The sequence below is a fragment of the Chlamydomonas reinhardtii genome, chromosome 9 (assembly GCF_000002595.2).
Source record: "Chlamydomonas reinhardtii strain CC-503 cw92 mt+ chromosome 9, whole genome shotgun sequence".
Classification (NCBI taxonomy): Eukaryota; Viridiplantae; Chlorophyta; class Chlorophyceae; order Chlamydomonadales; family Chlamydomonadaceae; genus Chlamydomonas; species Chlamydomonas reinhardtii.
The window spans coordinates 5641870-5660498 of record NC_057012.1 but is presented as its reverse complement, the minus strand read 5'-3'; the positions used below and the strand labels follow the sequence as shown (position 1 = coordinate 5660498).

At 64.9% G+C, this 18629-nt stretch overlaps 4 protein-coding genes across 4 annotated transcripts in view; 2 read left to right on the top strand and 2 right to left on the bottom strand.

The window, feature by feature from the left end:
- Window positions 1-2: 2 nt before the first annotated feature.
- Window positions 3-4126, bottom strand: CHLRE_09g401256v5 (uncharacterized protein). Its single transcript, XM_043066019.1, has 9 exons — window positions 3840-4126; window positions 3591-3718; window positions 2633-2827; window positions 2066-2195; window positions 1695-1774; window positions 1396-1455; window positions 1260-1288; window positions 904-1032; window positions 3-605 (listed from the first exon to the last, which is right to left on the bottom strand). The coding sequence occupies exons 1-9, from the start codon at window positions 4090-4092 to the stop codon at window positions 491-493; spliced, it is 1119 nt and encodes a 372-aa protein (XP_042921394.1). The 5' UTR covers window positions 4093-4126; the 3' UTR covers window positions 3-490.
- A 290-nt stretch (window positions 4127-4416) lies between these two features.
- CHLRE_09g401219v5 (uncharacterized protein) lies at window positions 4417-7482 on the top strand. The gene is made up of 2 exons (XM_001697589.2): window positions 4417-6217; window positions 6492-7482. The coding sequence occupies exons 1-2, from the start codon at window positions 5048-5050 to the stop codon at window positions 6597-6599; spliced, it is 1278 nt and encodes a 425-aa protein (XP_001697641.1). The 5' UTR covers window positions 4417-5047; the 3' UTR covers window positions 6600-7482.
- Window positions 7483-7504: 22 nt separating this feature from the next.
- Window positions 7505-15276, bottom strand: CHLRE_09g401182v5 (uncharacterized protein). Its single transcript, XM_043066018.1, has 13 exons — window positions 14904-15276; window positions 13283-14705; window positions 12828-12945; window positions 12401-12537; window positions 11978-12079; window positions 11358-11727; window positions 10741-11004; window positions 10310-10453; window positions 9955-10123; window positions 9573-9746; window positions 9013-9134; window positions 8575-8728; window positions 7505-8169 (listed from the first exon to the last, which is right to left on the bottom strand). The coding sequence occupies exons 1-13, from the start codon at window positions 15042-15044 to the stop codon at window positions 8035-8037; spliced, it is 3453 nt and encodes a 1150-aa protein (XP_042921393.1). The 5' UTR covers window positions 15045-15276; the 3' UTR covers window positions 7505-8034.
- A 510-nt stretch (window positions 15277-15786) lies between these two features.
- CHLRE_09g401145v5 (uncharacterized protein) overlaps window positions 15787-18629 on the top strand; it is a 5816-nt gene continuing 2973 nt past the window's right edge. The window contains exons 1-5 of the mRNA XM_043066015.1: window positions 15787-16091; window positions 16742-16878; window positions 17128-17171; window positions 17836-17880; window positions 18299-18456. Coding sequence (XP_042921392.1) covers window positions 15966-16091; window positions 16742-16878; window positions 17128-17171; window positions 17836-17880; window positions 18299-18456 — 510 coding nt within the window. The 5' untranslated portion in view covers window positions 15787-15965. The remainder of the gene's footprint in view (window positions 16092-16741; window positions 16879-17127; window positions 17172-17835; window positions 17881-18298; window positions 18457-18629) is intronic.

The window sequence follows — 18629 nt, the reverse complement described above, 5'->3', positions numbered from 1 at the left end:
GGCCTCCATCTTGTCATTACGGCAACGGCACGAGCCGGGTTGACCGCACGTCCGCACCCGCCCTACCTACCTGAGGCCGCCTCGCCCACCAGGCACACCGTACTGCCACGCCACTCCACACAGCACCCAGCTCAGCGCCAGCGCCAGCACCAGTCACACGCCATTCATCCTTGCCTCATCTTGGCGATCGATGCCCCTGCCCCCCACCCGATTCCTTCCACATCATGTACGGCACACGCAGCGCCGCACCGCCTGCACCCGTGGTGTGCGGGAACGAACACCATGCACCCACTCCTTCGCCGCCCCCACTCTCCAGCCGCACACGTACTCTATCGCCGCCTCCTGCTTTTAGCAGTCCCCGGCCCACGCATGATTTCGCAGTCTTGCCAGCAACATGGCTCCGCAGCAGTCTCACGACGCAGGGTGGAGCACCACAGCTAGCGCTACACGACGCAGACAGCACCTCTGCCATACATCGCCGCCGCCCCTGCTACCGCCGCCCCTCGTGCGCTTGATGCGCCGCCCGCTGCTGCCTCAGTGCCGTGAGGGCGTTCATCTCCGCCTCCGTCTCGCTGCCGCGCACCGCACACACGATGTTCGACCACCTGCAGCAGGGGGAGACAGGTAGGAGGGGAAGCCAAGCCAGGGCGTAGTGGGTCAGGGCGACCAGGGGAGGTCGGGGCAGCGGCACGGTCGGGATCGCAGGTCCGCCAGCGGTCAGGCCGCGCGCCCACACCACCCTCACGATGGCACGCCAGCCCCAGCAGCCACACCTCCCCATCCATCCCACTACTAGCGTGCGGCCCCACTACTGTCGCGGTACTACCTCACCGTACCTTACCGTACAGCAGTGCCGCACAACAGTGCCGTAATGCCCGTGCCGTACTATCGTGCCGTACTCACTCTTTGATCTCGAGGCGCGGGTCCCAGCACCCCGTCAGTTTGAACAGCAGGGGGGCGTCGAAGAAGCAGCTGTAGCCCAGCTCCTCCAAGTAGTCCAGGCACAGCCGCAGCGTGCCGCCGGAGCGGAACCTGGTATTGTGCGTGTGTGTGTGTGTGTGTGTGTGTGTGCGTGTGTGTGGGGTGTATGTGTATATATGGGTGTGATGTGTGTGTGTGGGTGTGATTTGTGGTGTGTGTGGCGGGGCGCACTGTGATGGTGTAGGCTCATGCGGTTTCCGCCGTGACTCAGCAAAACCCCTTTCCCCGTTTACCGCATGTGCCACCTAGCCGTACGGAATGGCAGCCAGCATGCTTACCAGAATCCATGGTACTCGAAAGATAACACCTGTACACCGTGGGCCCCATCAAGAACATTGGCAACAGTAGTCAGGGGCAGCGGCATCTCGCAAAGCTGTCCAGTCCCGCTACGCACACAGGGCCCTGCCTACCAACCTCAGCTCGGTGCCGCCTAAGTGTGTTGTAGGCGCCCGCCAGGACTGCCGGATCGAAACCCTGTGGGAGCGACACAAACAAGAACAAGAAAGCGCAGGCCGGAACAGGCCGGAAACGGCATGAGTGCAACCGGCACCAAGCGCCACACGACTGTTGCCGCCCATTCGATACATACATGGCACCGGCGCTGGGCCCGCCCGCCCTCCGGGCCCAATCTCCACGCGCGGACAAACAGCCTAACGCACACATGCCCAAAGCCCCACACGCACCTCCGTGAACACCCAAGCACCCACACGCACCTCCGTGTCTATCTTGAGCACGTCCACATAGCGGATGCGCGCCTGCTTCATATAGTCGTCCACCGTGGTGACATTCACATCTGCGTGCGTGCGTGTGTTTGGGGTGGCGTGGGGCGTGGGTGGGCTGGGAGATGCTTTTGCCATTCCCATTGGATAGGGTGGGGGTTCACGGTGGGGGCGCTTCTGTAAGCCGCGTACAGTCACTGGCGCATGGAACTGGAAAGAACTGCCCTCCCAGGACTTCTCTTCGCCCCTGCCCCTGCCCCAGCCCCTGCCCCTGCCCCTGCCCCTGCCCCTGCCCCTGCCCCTGCCTGCCCCCTCCTGCCAGTCCCCTCCCTGCCAGTCCCCTCCCTGCCAGTCCAGTGCCTCACCAGCCTTCTGCTCGTTCAGGTCGAAGTTGCACTCCTCGTGTGTGCAGTTGGTGGGGAAGTGCGCGGTGCCGGTGGCGTTCGACACGGCGTACGGCAGGACGTGCCACCGCACCGCCGTGCCCTTGTCTGTCTGGGCGAGTTTGCGGGTGCGTGTTAAAGAGCACAAGGAAAACATTACGCGTAGGACAGTGTATGCGATGCGGGTGTGTGTGTGTGTGCGTGGGTGTGGGTGTGTGTGGGTGTGGGATGGCGGCGAGGCGCCGTGTGAGCCACTTTACGCCGGCGCTGGCGGGCACGGTGCGTCAGGGTGCATCAGGGTGTGTCAGGGCGTGTCAGGGTGTGTCAGGGTGCGGCACGTTGCGTCAGGGTGCGTCAGGGTGTGTAGCTTCGACTGAGGGGGAGGATGCGATTTTAAAAGGGGGAAGTCGGAGTCAAATAGCGGCATGCCGGCGACGCAGCAGGGTTCACGAACAAGGGAGTGTTGCAGCGAACGGGCAACCACAACCCTTTCAGTCAAAGGCGCCGTACCGGTACTCCGACACCGTGTCACGGCACCGTGCCACACACCTTTGGCGCGTCCACTGGCCCGTACAGAGCCGCCCGTACCGCCCCCAGCGCCCTCTGGTGCCACAGTGAGGGCTCGAAGCAGTGCACGTCCACCTCGTCCTGCGGCTGCAGCGTCACCGGCGCGGCGGGGCCGTGCACGCAGTCGCCGCACACGCCGCACGCCCCACCGCCGTACTGCCCCCCGGCCTGGTGCACCTGTGTGCGTGTGTCGGAAGGCACGGGGGCGGGGCAGCGTCGACACCACTGTGCATTCTGTTTGTTGAGGGGCGGTCAGACACCTATCCTCAACACGGTGATTCATGTGGGTATTTGCGTGTCATTTATGTGTGCTCCATGCACCACACCCGTGTGCTTTGGTTTGTATGGGTCAGGGCCGCAGGGGCCAAGGCAAGCCAGGCGGCTGCAGAGAGTCAAAGCGGCTAACGCATGCGGGCAAATGTTGACTTCTCCGGAGCGAAGTATGAGCGTCGGAGAAGGCAGGTTCTCACGACGATTTAGTGGGTAAGGCACGGAGTGCCGTACGAGGCATTATTGCGCCTCTAAGTAGCGCAGCTGTTGCTGGTAGCGGCATCTGCCGTTTGTCTCTTCCTATCTTACATTACTGTTATGCCCTTTTTGTGCTTCTACGGCTGAAGTGATTACTTCCTGCCCGCCGTTGGGAGGCAACTGAGAGACGCCTAACGGCCACTAGGTCAAAGTGAACCTGGGGTTTTCAGCACCGACTGTGGGGCTTGCCTGCTTGCTTTGTTGCTTGTAACGTTGAGGAGTGAGAAGCCCTTTCCCGAGACGTTCGAAACCGTGGCGTCATCATGCGCACACACGCCTAACACGGCCCCCCCCACACACACTTGCATCCCGCACAGACACGCTCGCCCCCTCTTGCTCTCCCCCTCTTGGTCTTGGATTGAAGTGAACGACCCGTCCCACCCCCCCACCCCCCGCGCCCCCACGAGTGCACCTCATGCACAAGCCGGTTGTGGTTGCCAAACCCCGGCGCCCAATAGTTGAGGGCGGTGCTGGTGAAGTATCCCCGGTTGCAGCCGATGTCGATGATGGTCGCCTGGCCCGAGCCGTTCTGGCCGAGGGCTGCGCGGGCAAGCGCAAAGCAAAGGGAGGGTGCGTCAGGCCAGTGCCCGGGCCAAGGGTGTTGCAAATGATGTTGGCGCAGGGCGACTGTGGCCGAGCATGATGGCAGGAAGGCGCTTACTTGCTAATTTTTCAAGCCAGTGGTGCCTCGCGCATGAGGTGTAGCCTCGGCCACTTTCATTCAGGCGAGCGAGGAAATAGTCGGCCTGCCATGACGCTGTGCGAGGCGAACAACCATTCAGGCTGGCCCATATGTGTTGTTCCTTTCTACTCGCGCGGGATCGCTTGTGACTGCTCGGGAACCAACATGCCGACGCGAGTGGGGGCGCAAGAAGAATCAAATGCAAAGCGACAATGCTATAACGTAGGTGCATTTCTTTGAAAATTTATAAGATCGAAACGGAAAACGAACGCTCTTCGCCGCGTTAAGCGGGGGCTTCAGCCCGCCCATGAGCGCACCAACCCCCGCACACCCGGCCCGCCCCCGCCTGGCAGGGCCCTCAAACGGCATGGGCGCAGCCCCGCGACCGAGCTACAGAACATGTAACACTATCAGGATAAGTTGCGCGCATCCAAGCGCTCCTACATGCGCCGGGTTCTGGGGATGATGGTGGTTGTGAGTTGGTGCGTGTGCATGCGCACCGAATGGAAGGACTCGAGAAGCACGGCATACGACTTGGTGCTATATGAAAACTATAAAGAACAACAATGCCCCCGCGGCCTATTTCGCAACTCACGACCTGTAGGCTTGCCACCAGCGATGAAATTCTCGGCTTTGCGGTGCGGCCAAGACAGCCTGTTGCCGCAGACTCCATAATTGAATGGGAGTCTGTGATAGCTGTGTCTCAAGATCTCAGACCGCTCGTCGGAGCGGGCAGGCGAGCGGAATTCTTCCTAGGCGTTGCGGTGGACGGGCCGGTGGCGGGGCCGGGGCTGCCGCCTTTGTTTACTGGCGAATATGATACACTGAGGGCGCCGGTTTGGGACTCTTGGAGCTCCTCCTTGTATTTCAAGTACCATAGCGCGGTGCTTCGGCTGGTGGGCAGTGAGGCGCGGCATGTGGCAGGCCGAATCCGGGGCCAAGTCCGCCCGGGCGAATCCCACTTTGAAGACACACGCGGCCTCCTGGTGTCCGACGGCTTTGGCAGTCTCTATTGCAGCAATCGCGCAGAAATACACCGGATCCAGCTGCCAGAGTCTTGGCGGGCAGGCGACAGCTGGCAGCGGACGCCGGCAGGCGTGGGCGAGGCGGACGAGGCAGCTGCTGCAGCAGATGGCGGCGTCGTATCAAGCAGGCTTCAATTCACGGCGCCAGATCACATCTGCGGCATGGTGTTCGTGCCGCCCCACCTGGCAGCCGTCCTGCAGGCGGGAGGCGGCGGTGCCGGGCAGCAGGGCGGAAGCGGTCAGGGCCTACAGGGCCGCCGTGCTGCAAACCAGGGCTGCCTGGTCTTCTGCACGCCGTTGGCCGTGTACCGCCTACCGCTGCCGGCCGCTGGTCCCTCCTCCCGAGCGCACCATGCACAACGGCGACAGCCGTCGCAGCCGCAGCTCCAGGCGCAGCTGCTGGCCGGGGTAGAATGGGCCAGGGGTCGCACGGATGGGCCGCCGACAGTCGCGCGCTTTAATAACATCCGCGGCCTAGCAGTGGACGCGGAGGCCAACCTATATGTCACCGATGAGTGTGATGACGACACGGATTGCGTGCGCCGCGTCTCCTTCGCCGACGGAACTGTAACCACGCTGGTCACCGAGCTACCCGGCCCCTTCTGGTGGCCCACGGTTCTTCCGAACGGCTACCTGGCGGTTAGCTCCCACGAGGACGGGCTCCTGATCGATCTGGGGCTACAGCCCCTCCTGCCGCCGTGGCCGCCGGTGGTGGAGGCGGCGGCGGGTCCGCCGCCGCGCAGCCTGCCCGGCGACCTGGGTGCGCTGCTGGAGGATGCGCAGCAGCCCGGGGGCGGCCTCATGTCAGACCTCGTTGTCCGTGTGGGCGAGCGCCGCTTCCCCTGCCACCGCCTAATCCTGGCCGCGCGCTGCGACTACTTCAAGCACCGCCTGCTGGCGCCCGACGCTGGCGGCGGCGGCGGCGACAGCGGCGGCGGCAGCGGCAGCGGTTGCGGCAGCAGTTGCGGCGGCTTTGTCGACGCGCGCGAGGCAGAGGTGGAGCTGCCGGACGCGGACGCGGACGTCTTCGCGCTGCTGCTGCGCTGGCTGTACACGGGTGCTGCCGACATCCCGCCTCAGCAAGCGCGCGCGCTGGCAGTGCTCGCGGACCGGCTGCTCCTCCACGACCTGTGCGCCGCCTCGCAGGCTGTGGTGGCGAGCTCGGTGTCCGCCGCCACTGCTGTGGACTGCCTGCTGTGGGCGGCGGGCGCTGCCGAGGCGCGCGGCGGCGCCGACGGCTGCTTTGGCTGGCTGCTGGAGGAGCTGAAGGGCTGGTACGTGGAGCACCACGAGGAGGTGAAGGCGGAGGCGGACGAGAGCCGGGAGCGACTGGTGGGTGTGCCGGCGGTCGGGCGCGGCCGCTGGCTGTTGTGCTTGTCATTGGTTGTGTGGATGGGAGCATGGGGGTTGCAAATGAAGATGGTTGGAAAAGCGGTACAGAATGTTCTGAAGAAGGGGCGGTGGGGTGATGGTAGGAGAGCACTGCTGCTTGGGACTCACATGTGTAACCTGAAATGCCGACACGGCGCTACATCCCCGCATGGGCCGTGTCGCTCATCTTCCATGCACTCGCCAACAAAGCTTTTTCCATCGCGCCATCACACAGGCGATCGAGGCGCCGCTACTGGCGCTGCGGCTGGCGGATGCGGTGTTGGAGCGGGTGGGCTGGGAGCGGTCGGCGGCTGCTGCGGACCGCAAGCGGCGGCGCGCGTAGATGCCGCACAGGAGATAGGGCCGTGAGGTAGGGCTGCAAGTGCTTGATCAGTACGGCACGGGTGTGGGTCTCGGCGGGTGTGCACCCGCATGCCGCCGCATTCCCCAACCGGCTGGCAGGTGGGGCTGGGCACGGCAGGGCTTTGTCCGGCTGTATGTGTGATGAAACGGGTTGCGCAGGATGCGGCATATGCTGGAATGGCGTATAAAGAGTTGTAATAGAGTGGAATGGCGCAGCAGGAGTGTGTGGGTTTTACTCGCGCAGGCTGTATGTAGCTTACTTGGCACCAGACGTGGGATATAGAGAGATTTACCGCAGCGATGTGCGTGCAGTATACTTGAAGGGTGCCTGGGTGCTTTGAACTTGAAGCGAACAGAAGCAATGAGCATGAGATGAGAGCACAGTGGGGCTTGATGCAATGCGCGATGAGAGGCGGGGCTAGGAGCACGAGCACGAGGCTGTGTGACTGTCGCCTTGCGCCTGTGCCCGGCGCAGTACAGTATTGCCGTACCGGATGGATGCTGTCTGGTGCGCTTGGGAGAGACTGCTGCCAAACGAGAGGCGACATGTTGGTGGTGGCGCGCGCAGCTGCTTGATTGCGCAGCAGGACGCAGTCATGTAGCAACCATGCAATGGAGGGATGATGCGGGAATAAATACAGCGGCACGCCCATTGGGTGGAGACCGATGCATGGCTGAGCTGCGGGTATATGTGCGGAGTAGAGGCCTGGTGAAGGTGAAGCATTGTGTCGCAACAGTCAGGCTGCTTGGCTCAGCTTGGTTTGGCACATGTTTGGGACTTTCGAGGTGGTAGCCTGGCAGGATGAGGACACGGATTGGACTCAACACACATGCTCGTGTGCCGGTGATGTTACTGTTGTCACTCAGCCCCTGCCGCCGCCGTCCCGCACCGTGCACTTAAGCCAAACGCATAATGGAATGCGCAACCGCGAATGCAGCGATCGCAGCCTGCCGCAGCACAGCACGAGCGTCCTGACGTCCTCAAGTCTGTACGCGCGACTCTCTCCGAGAACACGCTCTTCAAGATATCACATCACACATCCAACTCGGATCATTCGTCACATAAGCACCACATTACATCTGTACACGCAAAAATGGTGTGACTCACATCTCAGGCATGGCGCTCATCGCCGCCACGCCCGCATGCACAGCAACACAGCAACCCCAGCCTCCCCAAAACACCCAAACACACCCAAGCACACGCCGGCACACGCTAGGCTCAGTCCCATCACACACGCCAGTCCCAGCCCGCCGCTACGCCACGCCACACTACGCTGCACTGCGCCGCCGGTCTCAGCCGCGGCTACGCCAGCCTCTTCCGACACCGTGCGCATTCAGTTTCGGAAGCATCCTCGGTCCCAGCGACGCCGCCAGCCCACGCCAGCCCACGCCACGCCACGCCACCCCATGCCACGCTACGCCGCCGGCCCCAGCCCGCCGCTGCGCTGCAGTCTGCCGTACACGGCCATCAGGTGTGCGCCCGGCGGCACACTGGGCTGCGTGGCGGCCAGCGCGGCGGCGAAGTGGCGGCCCGCCACACACGTGGCGCCCTGGGGGGGGGGGAGGGGATAACAAGAAGTGGAGGCGTAGGGGGAGGGGGATGAGCGGGAGAGGTGCGGGAGGGGGTGGGCTAGAAAGGCTGGGAAGGATAGGATTCGTTAAGATTGCTGGTGGAAGGGAAGAGGAGGGGTAGAGAATGACAGGCCACACGCCACCTCGCTCCCCGGTAGGAGCGTGCCCCTTACTCCTCTGTTGGTTCCGATACGCCCACGCGCACGCGCACGCGAACGCCCACGCCCATCCTACATCCCATTGGTTTAGCCGAAATTTGGTTGAACCATCCCCCTTCCCTTGCATGCGCCCAACCCCCCGCCCCTCCCCCTCCGCCCCTCGCCCTCTCCCTCCGCCCCCCAACCCCTCCCCCCCGCCCTTCCCGACACGCACGTCCTGCCCACCTGCAGGTCCTCCTCCAGCGCCGCCAGCGCCGCCTCCCGCACCAGCGCCCCCAGGTCGGCGCCGCTGTAGCCGGCGGTGCGGGTGGCCAGGTACGGCACGTCCACGTCGGCGGCGGTGGGCGTGCGGCGCAGGTGCACACGCAGGATCTCCGCCCTGTGCGGAGGTGTATGTGTGTGTTTTGAACAAAAAAACGGAACATGTGTGTGTGTGTGTGGAGGGTGTGTGGGTGTGTGCGGGGTGGGTGGGTGGGTTGTGATTACCAGCCCCAACTGAACCAGCCCAAGCTACACTGGCGGAGCACAGGCTGCCTTGCGGTTTAGCAGCCTTGCGGTTTAGCAGCCTTGACACTTCCGGCGCGCCACCCTTTCCACGCTTTGTTACATCTTGTGTGGCCTCGTGCGCATCTACCTCGCATGCGCCCGCCTACATGCGCACACCTGGCCTCCTTGTCCGGCAGCGGCACGAAGATGAGTCGGTCGAAGCGGCCGGGCCTCAGCAGCGCCGCATCCACACAGTCCGGCCTGTTGGTGGCGGCAAGCACCGTCACGCCGCCGCGGTCCTGTGGCGCGTGGGGGTGGGGGTGGGGGTGCATGTGGGGGTTCGTATCAAAGAGCTGGGGGAGGGATGCAGTGGTTGCTGTGAAGGCTGGTGAAGAATGCGGTGGTTGCGATGAAAGTGGTGGGGAGGAATGCGGTGGTTGCGATGAATGCGGTGGTTGCGATGAAAGTGGTGGGGAGGAATGCGGTGGTTCGTATCAAGGGTGGTGGTGAATGCGGTGGGGGCGTGTGTTTGTGAGGGTGAGTGGGGAAGGGCGCGCACGTGCGGCGGTTGCGGCCGCGCTTGGACCCCGGCACCCCCCACGCCCCAACCACCTACAATTGTGGAGTGTGCGTCCGCCTTATATCACCACCTGTCGCTCACCGTATCCTCCACACCTCACGTCACACGCTGCTCGCCGCACATATTCACGTTTCGTTATCACGCGCGCACAGCTCACCACCAGACCATCCATCTCTGTCAGCATCTGACTCAGCACGCGCTCGCTCACGCCGCCGCCGCCGGCAGACGTCTGGTCTGGTCCGCCTCGCGACCCGACCAGACCATCCAGCTCGTCAAAGAATATAATGGAGGGGGCCACGGCGCGGGCGCGGGCGAACAGAGAGGCGATGGCCTGTGCAGGACACGGGAATTGGCCGTACTTGTGTGTGGTATGTGTGTGTGTGTGTGTGTTTTGCTGCTTAATCGAGTATAACATGTAGAACATGCGTGTGAAATGACCCGCCCGCGCCCTGTGCGTTGTGGCATCACCCAATCCTGCAGCTCCACTGCCTCGTTCCCTTCTGCCTTGCCACTTGCCAAGTCTGCCTGCCCGTCCTCACCTTCTCGCTCTCGCCCACGTACTTGCTGACCAGCTCACCCGCCTTGACGGACATGAAGTTGAGGCCCGCCTCCGCCGCCACCGCCCGAGCCAGCAGCGTCTTGCTGCAGCCGGGCGGGCCGTACAGCAGCACACCGCGGGGCGGCTGCGCACCCAGACGGGCCATCGCGCTGTGGGGAGTGGTGGGCGTGCAAGTATTGTTAAGTCTGGGAATGGTGTGGAGGGTGGCGTCACAGGTGGCGTGCCGTGGTAGGCGCAGGGTTAGCACCCATGCATCGGCAGTCGCCCATTCCATATGACATCGACCCCCAGCCCCTGTCTCTTCCCGCCCCCGCCCCCCCCGGCCCCCTGCTCACGCCTGCGCCCTGTGTGGCCACTCCACCGCCTCCTGCAGCGCCTGCTTCACCGCCTGCAAGCCGCCGATGTCGGACCAGCGCACCCGGGGCACCTCCACAGCCACCTCGCGCAGCGCACTGGGGCGCACGCGCGTCTCCGCCGTCCTGCCGCGTTGACGCCGAGCAGATGTCGGGTTGCGAGCACAGCAGCGATTTACTAAGCGATGTAACGTGAGCATATCCAGTTACCATATTAGCCGCGTTTTGTTGATTTCAAACATAATTCAAGCGTGGGCACCACGTAAGCACAATGCAGCACAATGAACGGATGAGGAAAGCGCGGGCCCGCGCAGTTGAAGATTGGCGGTTGGGCCCCAAGCAACGCACGGATGCACTTTTATGGAGTCAAAAGGCCAAAGGTACAGCCGAGCAACCTAGCACCCGCAACTTACTTGAAGTCCGCCAGCGTCACCACCGCCTCCTGCTGTGCCTCCGTCCCCTGCTCCTGCTCATCCCCTGGCGCATGCTGCGCCGCCGCCGCCGCCTTATGCGCCGCCGCCTTCTGCTGCGACGCCGCCGCCGCCGCCAGCCGCCTCAGCGCGCACATGGCCGCCTCGTCGACCAGCGCCGCCAGGTCAGCCGCCACGAAGCCGTGCGCCGCCGCCGCCAGGTCAGACACCTGGTCGGGACTGAGAGCGTGGCGCACGCCGCGCAGCCTGTGGAGTGTGTGTAGGCGTACGTGTGAGTGTGTAGGGGTGAAGTTTGTGAGGTGTGAAGTCGGGCTCGAAAGATGCTTTCATTTCAAGTTTAGCCGAGCCCATGGGGCGTGGGGTCTTCGATTGAGGTGTACGCGAGTGGAATGAAAGGGTGTCATGTGTCGTGGAAAATCAAGCCCCGCCAGCACGCACCAAAGCCTCTACTGCAAGCCATCTCCCATCCCTTACCCCTGTCAATCTTCCTCGGTTTCTGCCCCTGCTCCAGCCTCGCCTCCAGTGCCTTTTATCGCCCCCCTCTCCCCCCGCACCCCCCTCTCCTGCACCACCCAACCTCCCCCCCCCTCACACCGCACCTGGCCTGCAGCACCTCTCGCCGCGCCGCCGCCCCCGGCACCCCCACCTCCAGCTCCCGCTCCAGCCGCCCCGGCCGCCGCAACGCCGCGTCCAGCGCGTCAGGCCGGTTGGTCGCCGCCACAACCACCACCGGCCGATGCCGGGGCGCCGCGACGGCGGCGGCTGCGGTGGTGTTGGTGCTGGTGCTACTGCCGGAAGAGGCTGTAGCTGCAGGGGCAGCGGCTGTAGCAGAGGAGGAGGTGGCGGGGGAGGAGGAGGCGGAGGGGGGTGCGGGGGCGTGCGGCTGTCCGGCGGTGTCTGTGGCTCCGTCCAGCAGTGTGAGTAGGGCAGTGACCAGGCGGGAGGCCACGTCACTGCCACCGCCGCCACCTGCATGTTTGCATTCGTGCAGGCACACGCGCAGGCATCAGTGGAGGCCCAAGCACGCAGTTGTAAGCGTTCAAGGGAGGTAGAGCCATGTTGCCACCGCAACACATCCTTAAGATACGGCCTGTGCCCGCCCCGTGCAGCCGCACACGCCGCACACCTCTGCTCCACCGCACCCCACCGTCCTACGCACACAGCGCCCTCCACCCACCCGTCCACCTACTCACCCATTCCACCCGCCACCCACCCCCACCTCTTGCGGGCGCCAGCGCATCCACCTCGTCGATGATGACCACACTGGGTGCCAGGGCGGTGGCGGCGGCGAATATGCCCTTGAGGCTGGACTCACTCTCGCCTGCAGCAGCGTGCGGCAGTAGCAGTAGCGGCAGTAGCATCAGCAGCAGTAGCGGCAGTAGCACGAGGAGGCAGTAGCAGCAGCAGCGGCAGTGGCAGTGGAGGCAGCGGCGGAGAGGCGAGGGTGGTGCAGGCGCGCCGGCAACGAACGCAAGCGGGCACCACCACGCGTTGCGCCCTGTGGCCCATTTCAATCGGCCTCCCGCCCAGCCACCCGGCGTCATCCGGTGCCCTCCGGTGTCCTCCGGTGTGCACTCCGCTTTCATTCACCTCGCACCCCTACCATTAGCACCCACCCAGCACCCCACCCCAGCACCCCCACCATAGTACTCGCTGACCACGTCTGGCCCGTTGATGAGCAGCACACAGCCGCCCGCGTCCGCCGCCGCCGCCCGAGCCAGCAGCGTCTTGCCGGAGCCGGGCGGGCCGTACAGCAGCACACCGCGGGGCGGCCGGATGCTGCGTGGGGGAAAAGTGGGAAGGTGTGTGTGTGTGTGTGTTTGTGCGTGTGTGTGCGTGTGAGTGCGTGTGTGCGCCCCTTTGTGTTATCACGTCCTTGGTAGCCCTCTTGTCCTCCCCAGGACACGCACACGACAGCCATGCACGTCGAGATTGCAGCATCCTGCTGCACTTCGGGTCACACGTGGACTGAGGCTGTCCTTCTCCCCTGCCGCCATTTCGTGCAGTCGCCCCACCTGCCCCATCGCCCCACCTGCCCCGCCTGCCCGCCTGCCCTGCCCCCGGCTCACCCGTAGTGAGTGAACAGCTGCGGCGCCCTCAGCGGCAGCGCCACCAGCTCCCTCAGCGCGGACAGGTGCGGCCCCACGCCGCCCAGGTGCCGTACGTCCACACCGCCCGCGGCGTGGCCTGGTGTGTGTGTGTGTGTGGGTGTGTGTGTGTGTGGGGGGGGGGGTGGGGGTAAAAGTGGAGGGTCGGTGTAGCAAAATCTAGGCATTGGTGCGTGAAACTGCATAGAACCTGTCGATTCGCTCAACGCATATTTCAAGCCATGCCACCAAAGCCAGTTCCCAAAGTGCGGGGTCCAAAGGGAGAGCAAGCGGAGAATGGGGGGGAGAGAGTTTGCCATTGGAGGGCCAGCACGGTTGGCGGCGGTAAGCGCGGCGCCGTTGACGGCGCGATGAAGGCACACACGTACAGCGGCAAATACACACACGCACGCACACGCCCAATGCCACACACGCACCCGCTCGAAGCGCCCGCTCCGCCGCGTCCGCCGCCGCCTCGGCCGCACTCTCCGCCACCGCCGCCACCGCCGCCTCCCGTGCCACCGCCACCATCCGAGCCAGCGAGCCGCCGCCGCCGCCGCCTGTGGCCGCCACTGGCCCTGGTCCCGGCGACGCCGCTGCCGCCGCCATTGGCCCCGCCGCCACCGCCAGCGCCGCCGCCACCTCGACTGGCAGCGGCTCTCCGGGATACAACACGATTACATTGGTCCCACGGGACACCTCGAGCGCCGCCAGTGGCGACAAGACCGGCGGTGGCGCCGCCGCCGTCGCCGTACCCGCCGCCGCCAAGGCACCTTCCGGTAGCGCCGCCTCCACTGATAGTACGGCGCTGGATCCAAGTACGGGCAGTACGACGGGCGCGCCCGCCAGCACGTGGCGGCCGGCCAGGTGGCGGCGTGCCACGGCCGCCAGCGCGCCGCGCGTGCCGTCGTCCGCCGCCGCCGCCGCCGCGCGCAGCGTCTCCAGCGGCCACTGATGCAGCGGCCCCAGGGCTGCTGCTACTGCCGTGTCGCCGCCGCTGGTGCTGCTACTGCCGCCGGCCGCTGCCGCGGCACCTGCGCCCTTGCCCGGAGCTGTAGCAGGGGTCCCTGCAGGCTTCTTGCCGGCGCCGGCCTTGCCCGCCGGCGTGCGGACGGGCGTGACCGGAGCACTGCTGCTGCTACTGCTGCTTGAATCCCCGTCATTCCCCCCTGCTACAGCCCCGGGCGTGCCGCTGACCGGCGGCTGTAGCAACGCATCGCCGCACAGCCGCAGCACGAGTGTGCCCGCCACACCAACCGCCGGTAGCGGCTGCCCTGCTACTGCCGCCGCCGCCGCCCCTGGAACCGGCGTGGATGGAAGCGACGACGGTGGCGCGGCCGCGGCGGCGGCGGCGCCGCCGCCACTGGCGGCTAGCGCCGCGGCGGCAGCGGCGGAGGGCCTGTAGAACAGGAGCACGGTGCCTGCCGGCGGCTGCCCACCCGCCTCTCGTAGCGCGGGGCTGAGGAGGGCGGCGCCACGTGGCAGCTTGGAGGCCGGCCAAACCCGCGCCGGCATCAGGTGCCCTCCCAGTGTCACTACACTGCTGCTGCTGCTACTGCTACTGCTGCTGCTACTGCCCGCCCCGATGCCGGCCGCGGCCGCCACCGCGGAAGCTGCTACAGCTGTCGCACGGTCCGTGAGTCCTGCGAGGCCCAGCCGCCGGCTGCACAGCCGCCACAGGCTCTGCGACTGCGGCGGCGCGCCGGTGGCTGAGTCGGCTGTGAGGTAGTCAGGGGCCGGGCCAAAGGAGGAGGCGCCGCCAGGGGTGGAGGGGCCGGGGCTGCGGGCCGCGGGCCCGGGGCTGAGCGCGGCTGCGCCGCCGGCGCCGGCAGAGGGAGCGATGCGACCACTGATCCCGATCTGTGTGGAGGTGACAGCGGGTGGGGTGTTGCGTGTGCGTGCCGTGCCGCTGGCGCCCTGCCCCTGCAGTGCTGCCCGCACCGCCGGCTGCACTGCCACGCCTCCTGCCACCCCTCATCAGCCCCTCATCACATGATCCCCCATTCTACCGTCCCTTAAATCCTAGCGTTGTGACGACAGCCTGACACCAGCGCTCACCAGGATGACCTGCCCCGCAGCCATGCGGGCCGCCGTCAGCGCCTCGGGCGGGAGCGCCACCCAACACGCGCCCGCTGGCAGCCGCGGCGCAGCTCCATCCACGAGGCTAGCCCCATAGCAGGGCGCCCCGAAAGCGCTCATCGCCGTCAGATTTGCTGTCAGCGCACCACGATTCCGGCGACAAGACTTTTTACACTGCCTTGTGAGCTGGCTTGGACTCCTACAATATCATTTCATCTTGTTGTTGACATAAGTAAATATCAAAGTGAAATTAATAACAAAGCCTGCCTCGCAGTTGAGCCCACCGTCGCCGAAAACGGAACTTGCTGTTTCATGCATTTAGGTCAGCAGAATGGCTGGCGAATGGCTAGCGAATTGGTTTCTGTTGACTATAGCAACAAGCGTGACCTTGCACATGCCACCTGAATTGCCGCGGCATGCACTGCGGTCTGGGGAGTGCACCGAACGCCGACGTCGCCCGCGTATCGCATGCATTTTTAGGCACGGAGTGAAGAGTGGCACTGCAAACTTCATGTGAGGCGTGGGGCGGGGTTTACGCACAGAGCACAAGTTGAGGAAGGGGGGGGGGCTACGGGACCGTTCTGCGGGTTCCACGCGCCCTGTGCACGGCGGCTGCCGACAATAGTGCTCGCCTCTCATGAACTGTGTCATGGCATTACACCGACACCGCGATCTGTGGGGCCCCAGCAAGTTCCGTGGCCCTGTACATACTCGCGCTGTTACAGACGCGCGCCCCACGCGCGGACCGTATGCGCGGACCCCTTCCTCTCCCTTTTTCTCCCTCCGTGCCGTCGCTCTTCACGCAGCAATACCATGTAGCTTGCACTTGATATTTATTTGATTATGCATGTTTCTTAAATGCGAAAAGCACCCGGTGAGCTCTAACCGATTCTGAAGCGCCCCTCGCCCGAGCGCCCCTCTTGCCCGCGCTTTACCATCGGGGGTCCCATGCAGACTCAAACCCACAACAATTTGCTCACTTTGCAATTGATTGTCTTTATTAACTATTAGTTACAACTACTACATAAACTTACTGCGAGAATGGCGCCTCTTCAAGTGTTGACACTAAACTGCTGGGGCCTCTGGCTGCTTTCCAAGAAGCGATACAATCGCATCCTTCACTTAGCCGAGTTCCTGGCAAACGACGGCAAAGAGAAGCATGAACTGGTGAGCGGGCAAGGAACTGACCAACGAATGAGCGCATCGGGCGCTTTCGCGCCCTCGTCTAGGGTTTGGCCTCTTCCCACATCAGCGCTTCCATTCCATGGTGTCACTTGCTGCTTGCTGAGCTCGTCGCGGGCAACATGCAGCCATTGGTCGTTCCGCCCACTGCAGCAGACGCGCAGCACCTTTGCACCACCCACCTTGCCGCTGCCACCTGCCTTGAGCACCCCTAGCAAACGCATCCCATACCCTGCCCCACCCCACCAACGCACAACAAGCCCACATCCACACCCATATCCCGTGCCGCACCCCCTGTCATGCCACTCAGCATGCCCCCGCTTGCCTCGCCTGCACGCGCCCAGCTTCCCGGCCCCATCCCCCGCCTGCCCCCCCCCCCCCCCCCACCCCGGCCCTCCTCCCTTGCTTCCCTACGCCCACCACTGCCACACGCCCTGGACTGCTGCCCCGCCTTGCCGCCACCATGACACGTGTCCACCACCCGCACGTCCGACCTGCTGCACCACAAACCCCAGGCCGAGCCCCGCCTTGCGCCAACTTCCCCCGCGTTCCTCTCCCCTGTCACCCCCCACCTCCCCGCTCCCACTCCCCCTTTCCAACCCACCCCCTCGTCCGTACTTCCCTGACCCGTACAGGACATTGTACTGCTTCAGGAGGTGTGGTGTGACTGCGACGTGGACGTACTCATTAGCGCCGCCAAGCTGTCCGGGCTCACACACGCCACCCACTACCGCTCCGGCATATTCGGGTCCGGACTGCTCACGCTGTCCAGGTGCGGGCGTCCACCTTCACAGTGCTCCCAACGGGCTTATCGCATCGAGGCAGGAAGGCGTCGGAGCACCAGGGCAGGAGGTGGCAGGGGGCAGGGGCAGGGGTTAATGGTAGGGGTAATGGTGGGGTTAGTGGCGGGGTAGTGGCGGGGGTGATGTGTTGAAATGGGGCATAGGCGGCTGCACTGCTGGAGATGGCGTGCGGTACTCCCCCACCCTTCCCACACACACCCTCACCCCCAACCTCACAGGTACCCCATCACGGAAACAGACTTCCATTTGTACATGGCGGCAGGTGCGTGCGTGCGTGTGTGCGCGTGTGCGTATGTGCGTGCGTGTGTGGAGAGGGGGTTAGTCGGGAGGGGTCACTTTAACACGTGGCGGGTTTGTGTGCCCGACCCCACGAACACGTGGGCCCGGCAACCGTTGGCACGTGGGGCACGCTGCGGTACCGGTAGGCACCTCCGGTGGGATCCAGCCGGTAGGCACGTCCGGTAGGATCCAACTGTGTCGAGGCCTGGTTGGGGTCCAGTGAGGCAGCGGGAGTGGGAAGGGGGGTTGTAAATACCAGCCCAAACTAAACCAAAGCCAACGAAAACGGGAGTGCAGGGGAAGGGGTCGGGGGGGGGGGGGGAGGGGGGGCAGGAGGTAGGTGAGGAAGGGGTGGGGTGCAGAAAGGATAGGGATAGGCGACGGTGAGATGTGGCGGATGCGTCAAACTCCCGCCGGGCTGCCGAGGGGGCAGGGTGAACCAGGCAGGGGGTGGGAAGCGCGGACTGGGGCGAGAGGCAATGCGGGCGAGAGGCTGGGTGGGCGGCACACACGGTACCGCAGACTGTGAACGGCTGGGCTGGACGTCTGGAGGGGTGTGACATGACGCCTGCTGCTGCTAGGGCGTTGACTGGGGTTTGACTCGATTTGTCCTTACACCAACACACACATTCACACACGCGCCCCAGGTGACCCGGCATCCATCGGCTGCGGCGACTACTACGCGGCCAAAGGTGCGGCCGGGGGGGGGGGTCTGGGGTTGCACAGATGGTACAGAGAAGTATATCGACCAGCGGGGGCGGGGTGTCTGGGGTTGGGGAAGGAGGCGCGGATGGGCTAGTGCAGGTGCGGGTGGAGGGATTTGAGGGAGGAGGTCGGGCGGACAGCGGGCTAAGTGTACGCAACATGCCCGTGAATGAGTGCGGGTCTAGAGGGGGACATGTAATTGATGATGTAGGGGCCAGGAGGGAATGGTGAAGTGATCGAGGGAGGCCTCGCCACAGCCGCCTTGCCATCCAGACTCCACGCTTTCCTCCTCCGGCTCAGCCTCCACCCCTCTCCTCTTCCCCGCCCCCCCTTTTCTTTAGCTACTCATGAATGCAACCCCCTCGCCTCCGCCCCACTCCCCAAAACACACTGCTGCACACGCAGGCGTGGGCTACGCGCGTGTGTCCGCCCCCTCCGGCCCGCTGGACGTGTTCAACACGCACCTTCACGCCAACTACCACCACACCTACGACAAGCCGGCCGGGCCGCACGACGTGCCCGCGCCCTGCACCGACGACTTCGCCGCGTTCCGGATGGCGCAGGTGAGGGAGGGGGGCGGGGAGGGGAGGAAGGTGGGCGGAGGAGGCGCGGGGAGGGGAGGGGAGGGGGAAGCTGGAAGGAAGAGGGGTAGCACAGAGATGGCGTGGGGAGGGCGGGGCGGGGCGGGGCGGGGCGGGGCGGGGCGGGGCGGGGCGGGGCGGGGCGGGGCGGGGCG

What these genes read in the sequence shown, in the direction of transcription:
- CHLRE_09g401256v5 (XM_043066019.1), bottom strand. Translation starts at nt 4,092, where the DNA reads ATGCACCTACGTTATAGCATTGTCGCTTTGCATTTGATTCTTCTTGCG. An exon ending in CCTGAACGAGCAGAAGGCTG is followed by an intron (nt 1,775 to 2,065) that starts GTGAGGCACTGG and finishes GCACGCACGCAG; the next exon opens with ATGTGAATGTCACCACGGTG. An exon ending in TGCTCAAGATAGACACGGAG is followed by an intron (nt 1,456 to 1,694) that starts GTGCGTGTGGGT and finishes TCGCTCCCACAG; the next exon opens with GGTTTCGATCCGGCAGTCCT.
- CHLRE_09g401219v5 (XM_001697589.2), top strand. Translation starts at nt 5,048, where the DNA reads ATGGTGTTCGTGCCGCCCCACCTGGCAGCCGTCCTGCAGGCGGGAGGC. An exon ending in ACGAGAGCCGGGAGCGACTG is followed by an intron (nt 6,218 to 6,491) that starts GTGGGTGTGCCG and finishes GCCATCACACAG; the next exon opens with GCGATCGAGGCGCCGCTACT.
- CHLRE_09g401182v5 (XM_043066018.1), bottom strand. Translation starts at nt 15,044, where the DNA reads ATGAGCGCTTTCGGGGCGCCCTGCTATGGGGCTAGCCTCGTGGATGGA. An exon ending in CAGCTGTTCACTCACTACGG is followed by an intron (nt 12,538 to 12,827) that starts GTGAGCCGGGGG and finishes TCCCCCACGCAG; the next exon opens with CATCCGGCCGCCCCGCGGTG. An exon ending in CGTGGTCAGCGAGTACTATG is followed by an intron (nt 12,080 to 12,400) that starts GTGGGGGTGCTG and finishes ACGCTGCTGCAG; the next exon opens with GCGAGAGTGAGTCCAGCCTC.